This window comes from Martes martes (genome assembly GCF_963455335.1).
Source record: "Martes martes genome assembly, chromosome: 11".
NCBI lineage: Eukaryota > Metazoa > Chordata > Mammalia > Carnivora > Mustelidae > Martes > Martes martes.
Genome location: NC_137899.1, coordinates 57841873 through 57863412, shown reverse-complemented (window position 1 = coordinate 57863412; position 21540 = coordinate 57841873). Strand labels below are relative to the sequence as shown.

The 21540-nt window shown below is 42.2% G+C and overlaps 1 protein-coding gene across 1 annotated transcript in view; it reads left to right on the top strand.

Annotated features, from left to right (window-relative positions):
* Positions 1 to 21540, top strand: part of OSBPL3 (oxysterol binding protein like 3) — a 177123-nt gene that overhangs the window by 139684 nt on the left and 15899 nt on the right. The window contains exons 13-17 of the mRNA XM_080818509.1: positions 8 to 142; positions 1056 to 1149; positions 5572 to 5822; positions 8559 to 8696; positions 18180 to 18243. Coding sequence (XP_080674635.1) covers positions 8 to 142; positions 1056 to 1149; positions 5572 to 5822; positions 8559 to 8696; positions 18180 to 18243 — 682 coding nt within the window. The remainder of the gene's footprint in view (positions 1 to 7; positions 143 to 1055; positions 1150 to 5571; positions 5823 to 8558; positions 8697 to 18179; positions 18244 to 21540) is intronic.

Genomic DNA, 21540 nt, shown 5'->3' with positions numbered 1-21540 from the left:
CAAATAGGAAAACTCCAGAGATGACAGCCGAGCTCTGGTCCATCAGCTTTCCAATGAGAGTAGACTCTCCATCACTGACTCCCTTTCCGAGTTTTTTGATGCACAGGAAGTTCTATTATCTCCCAGCTCTTCAGAAAATGAGGTTTGAGCCCTGTTTTTAGTTAGGTGCCTCAAAATCTCTTTTGTTGCTTTACTTGTTCAGTAAATACCCATCTTTAGAAATACTTAACTCGATGGCCTCTTTCTACCATTACATTCTGAGGATCTTCCTGTAACTCATACCCCCCAAAACACAAAAAGATACAAGACCTTAGGGAAGAAGTTGCAAAAGTAGTAGGTGTTGGGTACTTCCTCATTTCTGTTACTTGATTTGTTCTACTTCTTTTCAATTACTTGTTAATCATTTTAACTGTTAGCTATTTGATAATGTAATATTTCTACTGCAGGGCCCGAATTTAGCTTCTTGGGTTTTTTTAAGCAGTGAATTTATCAATATTAATTTATAACATGCCATTATTATATTATGATAATTCTTATAATATGGCTATTATAATAATTCATTTATAATATATAATAATACTGTCTTAAATTGATGCATAAAAATCTTATTTTCCTGAACAACCAAGTATCATAATTGGCATTACTTTGTGAAAATGCAAATTGATGTTACCCCTTTAGTATAGAAGTACTAATCTTACTCAATTTTCATAAAAGATTCTTTTCTTTCACAAATGGTTAAAAGACAAATTAGAACTCATTCTGTGCAAACGCATGTGTAAATGTAGTGTGAATTAATAAGAATTTCTGTAATACTATAGTCTCAAGTTAACATGCTTTCTTTGGGATAACTGGTCAAGAAAGTATAAACATTTTAATAACAGGTGTTTATCATGAACACCTTCTAGGCAGACTGGTATATGGGTCTCTATGAAAACAACCCAAAATTATTTCTGGAGTTTTATAATGTGGGCTTCAAGATGTTTGATGATTTGGAGTAAAGGTGTGATGATAATCTGGTTTGTTTCTTACTCTAATATATGTTTCTTTTCCCATAGATTTCTGAAGATGACTCCTATGTCAGTGACATAAGTGATAACCTTTCCTTAGACAATCTCAGTAATGACCTAGATAATGAGAGACAGACCTTGGGTAAGATGTAAATTATTTAATATCCGAAAGCTTGGGTCTTCACAGAATACTAACAAGCATATACAGAGTATCTGCTGCAGGCACTGAACTGTAACACATACTATATAAGAAAAGATATGCTCCTTTCCCTTGAGGTTTATGTAATCGAGGTGGGAGACAGCACTCACGTGTGAAAAATGTATTCATTCAGGTAAATTTGTCTGCTCATAAAAATGTCTATTTTATAAAGTGAATGTATACCAATGATCACATAAATATCAAAAATTAGTCCAACAGATACCCCTGATATGGTCACATGTTCTCTCAGCAAACATATTACTATATAGCTTTTTGTCTTTAGGTACCTAGTGGTTTTCATGATTTAGGAGTTCTATAGAGATCATGTAATAAAAAGGTCTGGTCTAAGTGGTTATTTATTTATTTATTTATTTTTAAGATTTTATTTATTTATTTGAGAGAGAAAGCAAGCATGAGCAGGGTGAAGGGCAGAAGGAAAAGCAGACTCCCCGCTGAGCAGGAAGCCCATGGGGCTTGATCCTGGGACTCCAGGATCATGGTCTAAGCTGAAGGCAGGCGCTTAACTGGCTGAGCCATCCAGGCTCCCCTCTAAGTGGTAATATAGCCTCAGATTCTTCAAGAAAACACATTTAAAAGTAACAACAACAACAACAAAAAGTAACTGCTACCTCCTAGAGGGGAGGATGGGGCTGTCAAGGTATCCTGAGATATTCCTTTATTACTGCTTGATCCCAAGAGCAAAGTGATGCCCAAGAAATGTTACTTTGTACCATGGGATACCTGGAGTGTCTCCCCAAACAGTCCCAGTGTAGGAGCTGAAGAAGCAGACTGACATCTGTTTAGGAAGGTGCAAGCCCTCTGGACAGTTCTCTGCATGGATCCTGTACCATCAGATGTTTGCAGTCCTGGTACTCAGTACGTGTTGGGGTCTTGAGGTTTGTCTGTGTCACATAGAGGGCACCACCTCCTTTCATATCTATCCAGAGGAGAGGGACCATGTCAATGCTTTTTCTGTGTTGGTGCTTCCCAGGTTAGTAAGTATGTGTGAATTACAATGATGATGAGTTGCCCTCTGAAGGCCAAAGAGCCTACTCTCTGGGGACCATGAAAAAGGCAGGTAATTTTACCATATTCTAGCAGAACATCCTTTTAGCATCAGACCTGCTAGGAGTTTGGTGCCCATTACACTCTATCTTGCTTGAAATGTTCCTGGAGAGATGACCCCTTTGGTGGAAAAGTCTGAGAACCAGTGGTTCAAAGGAGAAAGCTAATAATATGGGAGTTATTTGTTTTTCTAGAAAAACAAGGAGGTGAATTGAAAGAGAGATGAAGAAACATCACATCCCCTTGACAGACAGCACACACACTAAAATGGCACTCTCACCGTGCATGAGGATGACAAACGCTGAAGCCCTCATTCTCTTTGAGGCCTTGGGGAGGGGCCAAGGGGAGCGCCAGGCTAGAAGGTTCAGGGGTTATAGTTGGAAATGGAAGACTTGTCCCAGAACGTAGGACCCCAGCTGCGCTGAGCTGACATCAGCCAGGAAAAGCATTGAAGCTAGGGCTGGTTCACTCCATCCTGTTCCACAGCCATTTTGCTGCAATGCTGACCAACACATTGCCTTGGCTTGAACAAACACTAGGCCAAAATCAGCTTTCTTCTTCAGTAGTATTTAGAAGTAAAAACAGGTGTCCTCCAGTTTAACTGTCTCCACTGAAGATTAGACTTCTAAACCTCAGTACTCTACTGAAAAGATTGGATGTAGAAATAACATGTGCATTGTATGACACACTTTTGCCTACAAAAGGAAATAAGGATTGAATCCAGTTCTTGGTAATTTAAGATAGGAGAATTTTTCTGAGCCCATAGTAAAGGCTAGATATTTAAAGTGCTTCCTCTTGATTTTTTTCCTCCCCAAATCAGGAGGTAAATATTAGGATCCCCTGTCACTGTGATGGGTGTTGTCAGAGGTTCCAGGCTTAGGAATATGGATTCATGACCAAATTCTCTTGGTTAACCTCAGCTCTCCCATTCACTGGTACTGTGTTCTCAGGGCAAGTTACTTAAGAGATGATATATGTAAAGTATACGTAAAAATATGTAAGGTAATATATGTAAAATGCTTGACCTGCTGCTCCAGAGTAAAAACTAGATAGATACTAGTCATTTGTTGATAATAGTCGTCATGTAGTGTTGTTTCAAAATCTAGGTTAGTGTAATCAGAGAAAATATTTTGAGATGACGTGGAAAACTATTCTTAAAAATTACTTTTATTTGCAGCTATTTACTTGGGTAAATCAGATTTTTGCTCATGTCAAACAATTAAATTCAACAATTAATTGGATGCTTAGGTTACTGTGAGACTGCAAAGTATGATCCCAGTTTCATACTTTTCTGTTTATCAAAGCAGCCTCTTTATTCAGAGCTATTGGCTTTACAATGAGTAAATGTTAAATATTTCTTTTTAATAGATAAATATATGCAGATAAAATGCCCCTTTCTCATATGTTGGTGAGATTTTGTTTGAAAATAGGCTCAATTGGGATGGGAAAAGAATGTCAGAGCCTGAGCCAATGCAAGTGTCACAAAGGAAAAGACTGGTAGATGCAAATGTTTGTTTCATCAGTGAACCACATGGACTAAATTTAAAGATAAATGCCAAACAGTGATTTGATTGTAAAACAAATATAAAAAGAAAGAAATATATCCTGGTTAGAAATAGGAAAGCAGACAACTCAGAAAAGAAGTATTTATGAAAGCATTCCAAATCGCCCTAGGAATTTTTTTAATGGAGGTTGAAACAAGGAAATAACACTGTCCAAATTTCAAAAATTTGCCAAAAATTGAAAACAAATGATGATAATCCTGGAAAGGTCTCAAGAGATGTACACACATGTGCTGCTGGTAAATAGGAAATTGATACAGCTTTTTTGAGGAGCCATCTGATCCTATGAATCAAATGTCTAAAAATGTTTATAGTCTTTGACGTAGTAATTGCATGTCTACATATCCTAAGCAAATACTCAGAGATATAATCAAATCTTAAGAATATAGTCACTAGTGGAATTTTTTTTTTGTTTGCCTCATAGCAAAACATTGAAACAAATCTATAAGCCCAATAATAGAGGAATGATTTAGTAGATTATGGCATATTCATAGCATGGAATTTCTTTTACAGTAATTATAAATGATATTTTAGAAAAATATTAAATAACATGGAAAAATAAGGGAATAAGCAGAACATAAAACTAGATGTGCTATATGAGCTCTGTGGTTGGAGAAAATACTACATGAAAATATTCCAAAATATAAACAGCTACTATTTGTAGGTAGTGGGATTAATGGAAGACTTTTATTTTCATTACCATTTTTTTCTGTAATAAACAATTGTTTTTATCAGAATTTAAGAGATTTTTAAAGGGAGCTTTAGAGTTTTTAATCAGGGATGCCTGGGTTGCTCCGTTGGTTAAGCGACTGCCTTTGGCTCAGGTCATGATCCCAGGGTCCTGGTATGGAGACGGCATTGGCTCCCTGCTTCTCCCTCTTCCACTCCCCTGGCTTGTGCTGTCTGTCTATCTCTCTCTTTCTCTTTTTTAAATAAATAAATAAAATCATAACATCTTAAAAAAAAAAAAAAGATTGTCTTTAAAAAAGCAGAGTTTGTAGTGCTTTCTAAAAATTAGAAGAGCCAGGGTGCCTGGGTGGCTCAATGGGTTAAAGCCTCTGCCTTCTGCTCAGGTCATGATCCCAGGGTCCGAGGATTGAGCCCCGCATCGGGCTCTCTGCTCAGCAGGGAGCCTGCTTCCCCCTTTCTCTCTGCCTGCCTCTCTGCCTACTTGTGATCTCTGTCTGTCAAATAAATAAATAAAATATTTTAAAAAATAAAAAATAATTTTAAAAAATTGGAAGAGTTTAGGAACATCTGGGTGGCTCAATTGGTTAGGCATCTGACTCTTGATTTCTGCTCAGGTGTTGATCTCTGGGTCAGGAATTCAAGCCCCCTGTCGGGCTCCACTCTGGCCATGGAGACTACTTAAAAAAAAAATAAATTAATTAAAAAAAACAAAAACCTGAAGAGTTTAAAAGTATAGATAGTAACTACTATGAGCATAGAAATCCAGTTTCCGGTTTTACCCTAAGTATATTTAAGCTTTGTGGCGCTGGCTTCTCAGTAGGGACTTGAAGACCTCCCTGTGAATAAAGTCCGTGGGTTTTAGCGCACGTCATTTTCGGTGCTTAATTGAGCTCTGTGGCATTCTTTTCATTTTCTGGCTTTCAGTCCTGGATAACTGAGGTTAACAGTAGAATCGAGTACTTGTTGGGTCAGGTTTTTATTTCTGTGTTTTTTTTAAGTAATATAATAAAAAGTCCTCTAGAAACCACGGGGCTGAATTCCCTTTCAGGGCCTGTGCTCGAAAGCGTCGGGGAAGCCAAGTCCAAGCGAAGAACTTGCTTGCCGGCTCCGTGCCCCAGCGCCAGTGCCATCAGCCTGTGGAACATCCTGCGGAATAACATCGGGAAGGACCTGTCCAAAGTGGCCATGCCCGTGGAGCTGAACGAGCCCCTGAACACGCTGCAGCGGCTGTGCGAGGAGCTCGAGTACAGCGAGCTCCTGGACAAGGCCGCCCAGATCCCCAGCGCCTTGGAAAGGATGGTGAGGAGTTACCCTTCCCGCTGGGTGGTCCTGTCGTCCCCCGCACCCCCCCAGCCTGGCCGCCCCCATGCCCTTCCCACGGCCCAGCAGAGCTAAGCCGGGCTGAGCCAGAGCTCTGGGCGCGCCTCTGCGCATCTTCTGGGTTCTTCTGCGGATGGGTTCCTGTCTCACCAGCCTCTAGTTCCCATGTGCCTAGCGGTTCACAGTCATGTGTCAGGAGTTGGCGTTTGGTGGGGAGCTTCTCTGTGACGGTGCCTCTGGGTAGTTCGGCTCTGAGGTGTCACGCTTCCTTTTTCTCCAGAACCTTCCAAGGGATTGTCCCGATATGCCTGACTGGAAACCATGTTTTGAAAGCTGTCTGCATGTTTATTTTTTACTATCCTGGATGGACAGAATTTAATTTCTCAAGCTGTTTTGCCTGTCCAGGGTGTATTTCCCTTGAGAATGTTTTGTTTATTCTTGGAATGGTCCCACAATCAACTAGATTTTTGAAAATAACATTCGTGGTGGAGGCTTTTACATAAGAAACATGATTGTTCCAACCCCACTCTGATGCTATAGAATAAGTTAAAAAAAGAAAAGAAAAGAAAAAAAAACCTCGTCTTACAAAAATTCGCCTTCTGTTCTTTACTCAGTATTACTTCTGATCAAGTGATGGGCTGGTCAGTGAAGGGTTCCCCAGGTGTTTCTCATCTTTCCCCTGTCTTGTGGGTTGGAGAGTAGGGACCCTGGTGGTCGGGTGACAGCCAAATCAGCCCTCTCTGTGACTAGCTGACCTTGTTCTTTGACACTGAGTGTCCCTTCCTCTCTCAGCTCCCTCATATGTTACTTGCTTCACGGTAAGGTCATTGTGGGTATGGGTGGCTGGACCTCAGTGTCTTCCCCCGAATGCAGTCTCTGTCCTAGGCATTTGCTTGTGGGCTAAATTGGAGTCGGCGTACCTCCCTGGGCTTCATGGACCTGACCCTAAGTCATCCTCTCACTGGTGGAGGACACCATTCTTTTCTAAATTCTAAGTGTTCCCTAGTTTTGACCCTTACTGAAACTTCTTTACATTAGTGATTTGAAGATGAAGAGAGCTGTGGATGAGAGACGCATCCCACTGTTCCACTCTCCAGGGACTTCTCCGTCAAAGAGACTTTCTTGATAACTAATGATAAGAAGACTAAGAAAAAAGCTGCTGTGTGTTTTTTTATCTTCTTTGTTATTCTTTCCTAGAGAATTTTTGCTGAACAAAGGGAGGCAGATGGCTTCTAAAGCAAGTGTGGAAAGTCAACATTTGTGGACAGCTCTTTTCTTAAAAGACTGACTTTAAAGATGAAAATATTCATGGTGTTTCATTCTTATAGAAATTTAGAGACCCTTAGAGTGTCAGCTGATTGATTGCTGGACTTGACCTTGAGAAGGACTTTGAGGGAAGGCTTTGCGTTCCAGTACAATGCACCTGGAAGGGAAAGGACAGGAAGGCATTGCATAAGAACCATGGCTGTGGGTTGTTCACTGCTCTGCAGGTCTGCTTGTGCCCCTGCATGGGATCCCTCTCAGGTCACTGGCCTAAGAGGGGGATGCTTCCGTGTGCCTGCTCCCTCATTCCCTTCTCCCCCCAGCATTAGGAATGACACCAGATTCTGTTATATTTTAAATTGTGCAGGTGATTCAGACTTTATTCAACATTCCATATAGACAGTGTGAGCTTCTTGTTTAACAGGTAACCAACATGTGGGGAAGCAAAGAGAGGCACAGATCCCCAGATTTCCAGACAAAGACAGAATTGAGCAAACTGAATTGATTTTTATAAGCCTCCAGATGCTCTACAGTATTCTCTAGTGTGAGTGGAAACATGGGTCCTATATGCAAAAGGCTTAAGAAAAGTTGTGTGACTAGTGAACGGTTATGAAAGGCGCTCAGCTTTTTTCCCCCAGTATAAGAAACCTCCTGAAATGTGCTGGGAAGGGGAGGCCTTGAGATTGTTACTCACTGGTAGAAAGGGGAAGTTGCTATCACTACCTAGGTTCAATGTTCTGTACTCGCCCCTCCCCCCAAAAGACTAGAAAAATAATGTGTCTTTTTGATGGCGTGAAAGGAGAACTGATAAAAATGCTGAGAGCCTCACAGTGAGTGCTTATTTCATGTTTATCTATAGCCTGTCCTTCCTTTGCCTTTTGATTTTTCGTTCTTCCTCCCAGAAAAGCCAGATTCTTTCAAAGGCACTGTGTCCTGTCCCGTGGTTGGTTACAGAAAACTCAGGAAATTGCGGTCACAGATTTTCTATTGTCAAAATGAGTTTGTAGGTTTCCACGGTATCTAGTTAGGAATGGTTGCTTTTCCTGAATTCTATGGGGAGTTTGGCTCCTTTGATGTTTTTTTCTCTCTCCTTCCTGAGAATTAGGATTATTAAGATTATCAGGTTAGAGCTACTGGACTTGGCTGAACAGCTTAAGAACAGGGGAGCTCACTTGATAAGTATCATCCTCTTGAAAGCCTCTACCAACTGACATTAGGACAGATGGGCCATTTGCAAATGTTTGGTTTGTTTGTCTCTGGGCCAAAATGAACTTTATTTAAACCCGCCACTTTAAACCAAAGTTGGTTTGGTTGTCTCTAAACCAGAGATAAATTGTTGGCTTTCCAAAATAAACCATCAAGGGAGAAATTTGTTTTGTTTTTGTCTTTGTTTGTTTAAAAAAATGTTTGTTTGTTAAAGAAATAATAAAGGTCTTTCCTCCCTCTCCTCAGGTGTACGTGGCCGCCTTCGCTGTCTCGGCGTATGCGTCTAGCTACTTCCGAGCTGGGAGCAAGCCCTTTAATCCTGTTCTCGGAGAAACGTATGAGTGTATCCGTGAGGACAAAGGCTTCCAGTTTTTTTCAGAGCAGGTGGCTATCTACCCTTTTTGTTTGTTGTGTACCCCTTTATATCGGCTTGCACTGGAGGAGGCACTCACGCCTTCCATTACATGTGCTTTTGAAATATTTATTGTCCGCCTTTCACGGGCTTTAAAACAACCGAGATAATTACAGTGCATTTACACATAAAGAGAAGGAGCGATTTCCCTTCCACTGAAACCTGACCACCCCGGTGAGCAGGAAGGCACTTGCGAGGCAGAGCCGGCCTTTGCCAGCAGGCGTCAACAGTGCCCTCTGTGTAAAGCCATAGGGAGACAGATTTTCAAAGGGTGAAGCATTTGCCCAAACTGATCTAAAGGTTTAAAGTGTGCACCCTTACTCATTGACCTTGTCCTTCTGGGGTATGAACGTCACTATGGAAATGGGTAGCACCAAAGAAAGACATTGTTCTTGATTTTATTTAAGAGGAATCATTCATTCATGTATTTATTCATTCAATCAGTAACTATTTCTTGAGCATGTAACTCCTACCCAGCATTGTTCCAGGTGTGGGGAGACGGCAGTGGGATGGGGGCTGGGGGCCGGCAATGCCTGTTTTCATCTGATGGGTGGACATACTTTATACTGACGTAGCCTGCATTCCTTGAAGTTCTTTGAGACTTTCCCACGTAAGCACGTAAGCATTAGCAGATAACAATATTCGAGAAGAAAGAGCAGGGTCTCTGGGGTCAGCCTAGGTTCAAATCTCAACTCTGACTCTCACCAGGTTTGTAACCCTGGGCAAGTCATTTAACCTCCCTGTGCCTCAGTTTCCTCTTTAAAGCGGAAATAATGACAGTGGTTACAGACCTCAGATGGCTTAGTGATGATTAAATGAGATACTCTCGACCACGGGCTCGGCATGGTGTCGTACGTGGAGGATGAAGTGTGATAGGAGTGTTTGTGGTCGTGATTGATACGTGACACCATGGTTTGGAATAGTGGGATACTGGAACATCCTGAGTATCTGTCAGTAAGGAATTGTTTAGCTAAAATAGGATGTCCTAATACTGAAAATAAAAAAGACTCCTCTCACCTCCAGTTAAGACAACAACCGATCATGTCCACCCTCTGCATATCCCTAAATGTCAGCCTGAGAGCATTAAACACATTTGCTTCAGTACATTTCTCTCCTCCCAGTTCTTGGAAAACTGAGGGAAAATGGGTGGGACGCTAGCATGTTATTTTCCTTCCTGTTATCTTGCTGCCCCCTTTGTCAATGGGTTTGCATTCTGCAGGGAGAAGTGGAAAGGCCTGTAGCTGAGGGACTTAGGAGGCTGGTGCTGGTCTTCATTGTCAAGGACAAGCAGTGTTCTCCAAGACTCGAAGGCAAAGGAATATACCACAATCCCAAAGCACATTTTTAGTAGGTCTCCAGTTAGAAGCTAAAACAAATTAAATACGGGTATCGAGGAAGTGAGAGTTAAATCAGTAGTTAAAAGGAAAAGATAATTCAATTCAAATTCAACTGGGTTATTTAAATACCAAAGCTAAAATGGAATGAGAATAAATGAAAATATAATTTGGTTACCATGGCATTATATGCACTCATGTGAGGAAATAACGGCCCAAAATAGCCCAGACTACAGCAGACAGTCAGGACAGGATGAATGGTGTAAGGAAAGAGTAGTAATGTGAGCTTCGCGTGAAGCTGAGCTTCCGTCCCGTGAGCCCCCGACGGGGGGCAGGGCCAAAATCAAGATTGGCTTGCGCACCTCCAGTGGTGGCATGGAGTGAGAAAACAGAGCTGCTGGACATGTGTACACAAAAACAGAAAGAGCGTTACATAACTCAGTCTTTGGTTCCGTGAAATGGATCCCCAGGAAATAAGCAAGAAAGAGATCTGGTCATTGTTAGCAGTATAGGGTGTGCGGGTATAATGGAGACCTGCTTTCATACCCTAACCCCAGCACTTCTTCTATGTGTGGCCTCAGATAAGCTACTTAAACTTTCTGAGCCTCAACAGCGTCTTTCTCTCTAAAACAGGAATGGTAATGCTGAATTCCTAGGCTGCAGTATGGCTCAGGCGAAGTGCTACACTGAGGTATAAAATACTCCCACTGAGGACAATGAACGTTCTGCACTTGGCTATTGCTCTCATCTTGAGGGCAACTTTTTGAAAATGCTTTTTACTGCGCCATGTTAAGAATAGTAAATAAGGTGTATAATTCAAGGGGTTTGAAGTGGGCAGACTGTCCCTGGCGAGTCTCTAACAGAAAGTCAGCCATGTGGGCTCACCAGTCCCGATCATGCTGGAGCCCCGTTATCTGCCTGGAATTTGGCCTTAGGGCCTCAGAGAGCTGGTTCTTTGAGGACACCCAGGAACAGAAGAGTCTCTCAAGGACAGAGTCACCCGAGCTAAGCCTTTAAGAAACCAATCTATAAACTAGAACGCCATTCTGTGCATTTACTGTAAAGAATAGGCCTGCCCTGGGGACCCGCAGGTTTTGATCACAAGACCGGGCATCCCTCTCCCCATACACAGATGACTTGGGAAACCAGAATTTCATCACCGGGTGAGTGTAGAATGAGAAGGAGAGGCGGCTGTTGAATTCGAGGTGCTCAGGTGCCCACGGCCCCAGGAGTGGTAGGGGTTTGGGTCAGGGCTGTCCGTTTCCTGGCCCCCAGGAAACACATCAGCTCAGCCTCCTGCGTTCCCTCTCCCAGCCTCGTTTTTGTTGACCCGCTGACTCACTGTGCACGAAGACCGTCTATGTCTAATTTCTTAGACTTAGACACGCTGACAGAGCGTGCTGGGCTGCTTGGTGGGTTGCATGTTGGTACCTGCCGGTGCGGCGCTTCCTGCTTCTGGCCCGGGGAGACGTTCTGCCTCGAGGGAGACAGCACACTGCTCCCAGCATGCATTACAAGCGCGGTCGCTACACGCCAGCCTTCAGAGCTCGGGGCCTGCTTTGCCTGCTGGTACCTCTCTACAGCGAGTCGTGTGTACTGAATGACTAGTAAGCTGGGTAGGACTCCCAAACTAGTACTTTTGGGTGGGATTTTACTCTAACAAGGATGCTGATGGAACTCACTTATCCCAGTGAAAGGAAACTAGGGTAACTCGGCTCTTCTGTGGAGTTTTCGAGATTTGAAAAGCTACATCTATCCTTTACTCCAAGCCTCTGGACGGTGTCGTTCTGTGGTTTGGGTGGGGATGTGGTTGTTTGAAGTGGTCAGCGGCTGAAGACACGGAGATAATTGCTTCTTCACAGAGTTTGGCTCCACACCAGGTTGCTCCTCTGTGTCGTCTCTCACCCCAAAGACCCCAAAATGCCCCTTCAAAATGACTCATGTGGTCAGAAACCAGAGGAAGCACTTGGCTGCTCAAATTTTCCTCACAACAATGAACAGTTAGGTTCAGGGTCCTTTGTGCTTTCACACTCGCACAGACTCTTATTTGATTTTCAAAATACCCGCTGTGTGGCAGGTGAGGTGAGGATGAGTCAGAGGCAGGGAAACCGAGGCCTGGAGCATTCGCCTCTCCCAGTGCCCATTGTTTCCCTGCAGTGGCCTCCCTCCCTCACCTGTCTCTTGTAGGTGTAGTTACAGTGCTCCGAGCTGCCGGGGTCATTGGCTTCTGGTGAGAAAAAAGCGCTCGGTATGCTGATCAGACTCTGGAACTTGGCCTGCCCTTGTCACTTAGACCAAACGCAGGTAGGACTTTGTGCCCAGCTCCCATTGTGCTCTGGGGTGTGGCCTTTGTGAACAAGCAACATTCCCGAGTAAATCATAAACATTCCTGTCCTGCGTTCCACCCTCCGGCTGTACCACCTTCTCCAGGGAGGAGTTTGATGTGCCGAGAACTGTGATTCAGCCTTGGCCGTCTACATGAGCTCGGAAAAGGGGGAATTCAGACAGGACTTCCTTTTTCTCCTCAGGGATCAAGTGTCCTACCGACAGGTTCTTCCTGACTTGGTTCTCCTGCCGCCTGGCAGACAGCTAAGCAGCTGGCTTGGAGTGTCATCAGAGACAGGGTTCAGATGAGACTGGTTCAGAAAACTGATTTCAGTTAGCTTTGCTTCTGTTTGTAGACCTTTGGGAAGGGTCTGGTATCTAAAGGCTGTGCAGTTAAGCTATTACCTAAAAGATCGTTCCTGATGATCTGGAACTCCAGGTCTCGGATGACTGTTGGGGCCATTCTAATCATTTACTCCCCCTGGATCCCCTCCCCCAGCCACGTGCTGTTTAGAGTTTAGGACTGAAAAGTTAAATGGAGTTATTGGCAGTCACTAACCCATAAAAGATTCAAATGAAGTCTTTTTTTCCCTTTGCTCCCTGGCCTCGGCCCTCCTTGCTTTTCTGTTACTCATCACGAGAACTATGAACATACATTCTTGGATGGACTTATAAATACCATGCTTATCACTTCTCTCCCTGCATGCTCACTCACAATAAAATAGCTCTTTTATCTATTAGCAGGCAGAGTTTGTCACTACTGATTAAAGTGGCATCTTATTTAAAGAGGTTTTCAGAAGGGAAATTCAGGCTGTTCAAAGAGAACTAACGATGGATCAAATCCAAGGCTGCTAAACCAGTGCTCTCCACTTCTGGGTCAAGTTATCATTTAATGTGTGTTTTGTTTCTGCTTTTGAAAAGAAGCCATGGGCTTGTCAAACAGTGATGAACCCTGAACATGCAGGGTAGGGAAAATAATTGGCAACTGCCTTCTCCCCAAAAAATCAGGCCAGCAACCTTGGCATCATCCTTAATAGCTTTTTCTTAGAATCCATATCCTATTGATCAGCAAATCCTGGGGTCTTCCTTCAGAAGCCTTCCTTCCACAGCCAGCTATTTTCACTGGCTCCCCCACTGGTATTGGCCTCCAAGCCCAAGCCAGGGTAATTAATGACTAGGATCATTGCAGTAGACTCATTAGCTTGTCTCTTGTTTCCACAGCCAGTTTCTCACCCAACAGCCAGAGCAATTGCTTCAAAACAGGAGCAACACTTGCTCAACACCCTCCAATGGCTTCCCCTGTCACTTGGAATAAAATCCAGAGTCCTGGCCATGGCCCTACAAAGCCCTCTCCCCCCACCAAGATACTAGCCCTGGATACCTCTCCCACCTCTGCTCATTCAGTGTCAGTGGCACTGGCCTTCTGCCTCTCTTAAAACATACAGAGCATTGGCTAGCCCTGAGCAGTGCTCGTGTCCTCTGCCTCCGATGCACTTCTCCTGTTTTTCCGCGTGGTGCACTTCCTTATTTCTCCTAGCCCCAGAGGATTCCATGGTAGAGAGTCCTGCTCCTACTGCCTGTCTGGAATAGCATTCCCACTTACCATCCTCCCATCCTCATGCCTTGCATTCTTCTCCTTAACACCTGTTACTACTGACAAATTTCTTTATCTATGTTATCTATTTCTTTATTTCCTTATCTATCTTGCCCACTTATGCACCAGAATGTTTTCTATCCCCAGGGATTAGGACAGCGAGGGACACATCAGAGGCAGTCGGTAAACATGAACACTCGGGCACCTGCATGATTTCTCACCTGGCATTGGTCCTCTCTTCTACAAGCTGTCCTTCGAGGTTGGAGGCGAGCCAGGGACTAGGTAGACTCTATAGTTAGGTCTTTGGGCAGCTGCAGAAGTGATGTATTTAAGGGAGACTCTTCTAAATCTGAAAAAGATATCCTCACAAATACGCAAATATTAAAATATACTCTTTCCCCACCTGCTTCTCCCCATACCACTCACCTCTTATATAAAGTACATTTAAAACATAAATAAAAAATGTCAGGTCAGGGTAAGAAAGTCTTGAGAGATACAAATAAATGACAGGAATTCTCAACTAGTAGGGGAACTCACTGACTTTGGGCTTGTAGAAAGAAAGCTACATAAAAATACCTGAACAGTAAGGACCATATATACTAAATTCCGAATGTTTGGGGATCTTAACCAGTTAAAGATTGCTCTGATTTGGGATGGAGAGGAAGAAGCAGAGAGGGATGCTATAAACCCGTCTAAATTGGATTTACCCTTTAAGCTGACAGACCCTGTCTCCTTCAGGGCTGGGTCAGTTCAGACTCAAAATCAAATAACTTTCTGAGTTACATCTGGGTTAAGATGTAATGAGAATAGAAACTCAACCAAATCCAACACTAAGGTTAGATTGTGCTCGTCGTTCTCTGTTCCAGTAGATTTTAGAAAGATTGCCATCAACAAAAATTAAATTATGAGCCTTGAATTACCCCCTTTCAATGGGCCTTCGAGTTAGTCAAAGCCTTAGTATAATCTTTTCCCAATTGGCTGACATCCGCTGGTGCTGGGATTTGAAGAGACATTGAGAATTAGATTTAGAGCATTTTGAAGTCAGAGAGAACCTCAGACCTCATTTTACAATGACATAAATGAGACTCAGAGAAATTGGAAGTTCAGACTCAGAAGATTCTTTGTCTAAATATCCATGAGATGGGATCTTAACGGTGTGTGGAGGCTTTGGGGAGGACCAGAGCCCAGCTTTGAGAGCAGCCATAGAGAGACAGCTGGGATGTAAAGGAAAAAGCACTGGATTTGAAATCAGAGGACCTCAATTGAAAGCCACCCCCAATTGACCATGTAGCATTGGAGAGGTTCTTTGTTTCCTAATTTATAAAATAAGACTAATAAAGACATGAGGTCAAGGTCACCATGATGACTAAATGGAAATACTACTCATGAAAAATGGCTAAATTTTAGTCCCTGCCCACTTCATACCAGCACAAGATCCTATAATTTCCTATGTGTCATCTTTTTGTTTGCGAAGCCAGTGGTATTAGCCTTATTTTATAGATGAGGTCACTCAGGCCCAAAGACTTAAAAACTTGCTCAAGGCCCCTCAGCCATTAGATGACGTTGCCGAGTTAAGACCTGCATCTCTGGGGCTCCAGAAGCCCTCCCTCATTCCCTGATGCTAGTGCAGCACACGGCACATGCTCCAGAAATGTTTCATGAATGAATAAATACCTGTTGTGAGAAAATATATCAATGAAAAAATCAGACCTCACTTCAATTTTCCTGGGAAGCTTTGTAAACTTCTTAAAAGCAATGCACACCAAATAAATCACTCCCAAAGGCCCTTTTAAGCCAAAAAAAAAAAAATAAGCAAAATCATTGATATTTGACCATTGAGATTTATTCGTTCAGAAAACAGATTTTGAACCCACATAAAGGTCTTCTGCTAAGCACTGATTCATGTGTCTGACACAATAGTTTTAAAAGGTCGAAGTTGCATTTTTATGGGTGTGTATAGATTTAATGGTATGATAGGGCTTCTTTTATAGTTCATGTGGATAGTATATTTATCCCAGATTTATGGGATTTAAAATTATTACAGAAGAGGTTTATAGTTTGTATATACTGTACTTTGCTTTGATGTTTGATTTTTGTAGCCAGATTTGGCCACACCTATGAAGTGCCAAATTCTTAATCAAGACTGCAAACCCTACATTTTTTACCATATTGTTTATGTGGGAATGACTATGATCCACTTTTAATTATCTACTTTAAAATATGCCTACATTCTGGGGGAAGGAGAACGTTCCGTAGCGCCTCACCTGCTGCACTGGGGAGTAGGTGGGGGGAGCGGAGGAAGAAATAGGGTGCAGGTTGTCTTCCCTGGTTTAGTTTGATATGATCCCAAGGTGTAGTAGTTAACTCCACTATTTTCATTGAGAGCTGTTGGGGGAGGAAGGGGGAACAAGAATGCCTCATTTTGTGATATTAAATATCTCCAAGGAGTTCAATGAAAAAAAGACAATGAAGGCCAGAAGAAGGCTAAAAGTGAATATTGCCCTAAAAAATCCCATAGGGGGTACCTGGGTGGCTCAGTCATTAAGCACCTGCCTTTGGCTCAGGTCATAATCCCGGGGTCCTGGGTTCAAACCCCACATTAGGGCTCAGGCCTGTTACTGCCTCACCTTCTGCCTGCCTTTCTGCCTACTTGCACTCTCTCTCAATCTCTCTGTTGGGGGCGGGGGGAAGTTTAAAAAAAAAAAAAGAAAGAAAGAAAATCCCATAGGCACAGAGAGGGGCTACATTCTTAAGAGGCCTGTGGGAATGAAAACCATCCAAGGAGTAGCAAATTTGCATCTCCTACTCATATCAGATCTGGCATTTATGTTCCTTGAGACCTGAAAGATACGTGAACTATTGAAATCTTTGTCTCTACTTTTCTTCGGGTCAAGTTGGTAAAGTTGAAATTCCGTCAGTTACATGCGCATGCGAAACAACTCTAGACTATCCTATCCTATCCCAGAGTTCTCCGCCTAAGGAACAGGCCCGTACAAGTGGTTTTCAGACCCGTTCCTCATTACAGCCGAGGGTCCAGAGCAAGGCGAGTGATTGGAGATGGGTCACCTCCCGACTGAAAACCGCTGATGTAAACCTAAAGTGCTGAGGTTTACGTCTGTTTCTTTCCTGTCAGTGTGTTTGGGAAACACTGCTGAATTTTTCTGATGTTGGTCTCCTCTTGGGTAATATACAGGCGTTAGTTAGGCTAGATGCTTTAAATGTAAGATACTTGCTAAGAACCAGCTAAGTCAGAGAAACTTTGAAATGCTGCTGACAGCATTCATCTGGTTTCACTGGTCCTGAATTGTAATTGTAATATGTACACCTCTCACTTGCCTCCAGTTACTAAGATAATGAGGAAACCCAGCTTGGGAGCTGGGTTTTCTCTTTAGCTTCTTCATTAGTGAACAGCACAGAAGTAATGATCCCAGTGACAAAATCCAGAGAAATGTCCAACGGTCTTCATTGTAGGGAATTCTCTTTCCTGGAACAAAATTACATATTTACTCAAGATTTTTTTTTATCTTGACAGAAAATGAATTAAGTGTTTTCCTTAGCAGATGACTAACATTTCTTCAACAATTGCTTGGCTCTTTTTGATAGAAACATTATTCTTGGGGCGTCTGGGTGGCTCAGTTGGTTAGGCGACTGCCTTCAGCTCAACTCATGATCCTGGATTCTGAGGATCAAATCCCGCATCGGACTCCCTGCTGAGCAGGGAGTCTGCTTCTCCTTTGACCTCCCCCCACACCGTGCTCTCTCTCTCTCTCTCATTCTCTCTCTCTCTCAAATAAATAAATAAAATTTTAAAAAATAAACATTATTCTTTTAAAAATTTGTCTTCAACCAATCTTTTTTTTTTTTTTTACGATTTTATTTATTTATTTGAGAGAGACCCTGCTTTTGTTCTTACATCTTTCAAAACGTGTCTCTATCCCCAACATTTACCTTTTGGCTGTTTTTCCTGTACTTCGGGAGGCTTCCGTGCACCTGATTTCTTCTCAGTCCTCAGCAAGATGAGCAAATTGGGGCTGGCTGTATGAGGAGCGCCCTCTTGAGGACTGATTTGTTGAAGGAAAACTGAAGTTTTCATTCACTTAGACACTGTACACTGTTACCTCTCAGGGCAAGGGCGAAGGAATGGATTTCATGAGACACAAAAGTGAACTAATTTTTTGTTTTCTGGCCTTTGTTTCCATCAGGTCAGCCACCATCCACCTATCTCTGCATGTCACGCTGAGTCTGGAAATTTTGTTTTCTGGCAAGGTAATGTGCTCATATATTTGGCCCACATCGTTTTTGGTTTGGTTTTTTTTTTTTAATGTTCTAGAGCTATTTTATTCAAGAACTATTGCAGGTGCTTCTTAAGATCACAGGTAGGCCCTGGACTTGGGCCTTGTTGTATGGATCTACACCACTTGGCATTCTTGCCTGTCACCCCTGAACAATTACCAACACCTGTCTACTTCATAATTAAGGATTCAGGAAGATAATCTAGTTGTTTCCTTAAAAAAAAAAAAAAAATTCTCCATCTGTGTCTGGGCCACCACCACTTATTCCTGTAACTTTTTCTCTAATTCCACAGCCACGTGAAATGCCTTGTGTATTCAAGAGACACTAAATATTTATAGGTATTTATCAGAGTTTAGACAACAGGGTTCTTCTTGCTTTTGAAAAGTTTTAATTTTATTTCTAAACAGCATGTTTTAGATTGCTGACTTTTTTTAGTTTGGCAGTTGTCTCCGTTTGGATTTTGGATTTGGGAGGAGGGTGAATTATTCTGAAGAATAAGTAAGACTGCAAATATTTTCTAAATGGATTAATTAATTTTGTTAACATATGTTTATTCAAAGGGCACAGTATACTATAGAAGGAAAATTTGAGCATCCTGGTTTTTCAAACAATGAGCACACACGTAAAATTTTAAAGCATTTTTCTCTGTCAACAGTGACAACACTTGATTTACTCCTTTGCTGTTAAAAAAAGCTCCTTCCCCCACCCCAGTTCCCAGCCAGCCAGTTCCTTTCTCTAGAGACAATATTACCAGTTTAGCGTACAAGTACTATTGTACTTTTTCTGAATCTTTGCTATTAAAGTTTAGAGGTGAAGCTTGATTAGAAACATCTCTAACTTTCACTGAAACCCTCTGGGAATAATTCTTATAATATCTCTAACCTTCTAATTGCTAAATGTCTTTGACCCTGTAAGCCCTTTATTATTATTTTTAAGTTACGGATAATACGGATTTTCTCTAATTAGTTTCTGTGTGCTCCTTACCTTACATGACAGTTTTCTCCTTAGCTGTCTTCTTTTCTTCCTCATCAGCCCTTTCCTGGGCAATCGCACCTATTCACAAGGGCTCACAACTCCCAAATCTTGCTTTTTAATCCAATCTGACATTTCAATGCCTTTTAATCAGGTTGTTTAGGCCATTTACATTTATTATCATAATTGATGTAGATGAATTTAAATGTGGCCTCTTAGTATTTGTCGTCTGTTTGTTGCATCTGTTCTTTGTTCCCCCTTTTTTTCTGCCTTCTTTTGAACTGAGTACTTTCTATGATTCCATCATATCTCCTTTGTAGATTTCTCAGCTATACCTTTTTGTTTCTTTTTTTTAGTTATTACTTTAGGCTTTATATTATATATGTTTAATATATCATAAGTCTATCTTCAAGTAATAATATGCCGCTTACATATAAGAAACTTACACATATACTTCCATTTCCCCTCTCTTAACCTTTGTAACTATTGCAGATGTAATGTTTATTTATGTATGTTATAAACCCCACAATACATCATTACTGTTTTTGCTTTAAACAACAATTATCGGGTGCCTGGGTGGCTCAGTAGGTTAAGCCTCTGCCTTGGCCTCAGGTCATGATCTCAGGTCCTGGGATCGAGCCCAGCTTCCCCCTCTCTCTCTGCCTGCCTCTCTGCCTACTAGTGATCTCTTTCTCTGTCAAATAAATAAAATCTTTAAAAAAACAAAAACAACAATTATCTTTTTTGGGGGGTAACAACTTTATCAAGATGGAATTTGTATATTATACAATTCACCTAATTAAATGGTATATATAATCCAGTGATTTTTAATATATTCGCAAAATTTTCCGATGATCATGACAATCAATTTAAGAACATTTTTATCACTCCAGAGGTGCCTAGGTGGCTCAATCAGTTGATCATCTGGCTCTTGATTTTGGCTCATATCATGATGTCAGGGTCATGGGATTAAGCCCTGTGTTGGGCTCTTATGTTCAGTGCGGGGTATGTTGAGATTCTCTCTCATCCTCTCCCTCTGCCCCTCTCCCTGTTTGAGCTCTATTAATAAATGAATGAACAAATGAATGAATGAAAGAAATCCAAAAAAAAAGAGAGTGAGAACATTTTCATCACTCCAAAAAAACCCACAACCCTTTAGCCAATACCTATTCCCACCCCAACTTCCAATTTCCATCAGCCTCTTCCATCCTTAGGCAATCCCTTACCTACTTTCCATCTCTATAGATTTGCCTATTCTGGATATTTTATGTAAGTGAAATCATATTTATGTGGGTAGGGGCTGCCTGGTCCCAGCCCTGTCCCTCTCCTGGATCATGGCCATGGCCCCCTTCTGGCCTCCCTGCTGTCACCTTGGCTCCCCCATTGTCTGTGTATTGTCATGCAGCAGTCTGAGGGATCACCTGTCTATGCCATCCTTTTTCTATCCTTTTTTAAAATTCTATTTCTATTCTAGTCTCTCATTTTTAAAGATATTTATTTCAGAGAAAGAAATTGAGAGAGAGAGAGAGCAATCATGAGCAGGGGGGAAGGGTAGAAGGAGAAGCAGGCTCCCCGCTGAGCAGGGAGCCCGATGCAGGACTCGATCCCAGGACCCTGAGATCATGACCTGAGCCAAAGGCAGACACGCTTAACTGACTGAGCCATCCAGGTGCCCTCTACTCTATTCTTTTTCTGTTTTCTCCTTGTTGGTGCCACCATTTATGCAAGTGAGAAAAATATGAAATCACCTACAAATTCTCCCTGTTGTTCAGAATCTGGATCTAATTTGCCAACTAGTTCTATTTCTACTTCTTTCAGGTTCTGGGATCATTCCCTTCTACTCTGTCCACTACTGTGTTAGTTCACTTCACCCTTACTTACCTCTTGACCAATTACAGCAGCCTTGTAACTTGTTACCTTCCTTCTCATCTCTTGTGCTCCTGGTCCACTAACTGTATTTCTCCCAATTGTCTTTGCAAAGTTCGTATATAATCGCATGCATTTTCTGTCTAAAGAAACATCTTATTTCCCCCAAGGCGTACATACCAAACTTCTTTGCCTGGCTTCTAGAGCCCATTGTTCTTTTTTTTTTTTTAATTTTTTTAAGATTTTATTTATTTATTTGACACAGAGAGAGAGATCACAAGTAGGCAGAGAGGCAGGCAGAGAAAGAGGGGGAAGCAGGCTCCCTGCTGAGCAGAGAGCCCGATGTGGGGCTCGATCCCAGGACCCTGGGATCATGACCCGAGCCGAAGGCAGAGGCCCAACCCACTGAGCCACCCAGGCGCCCCTAGAGCC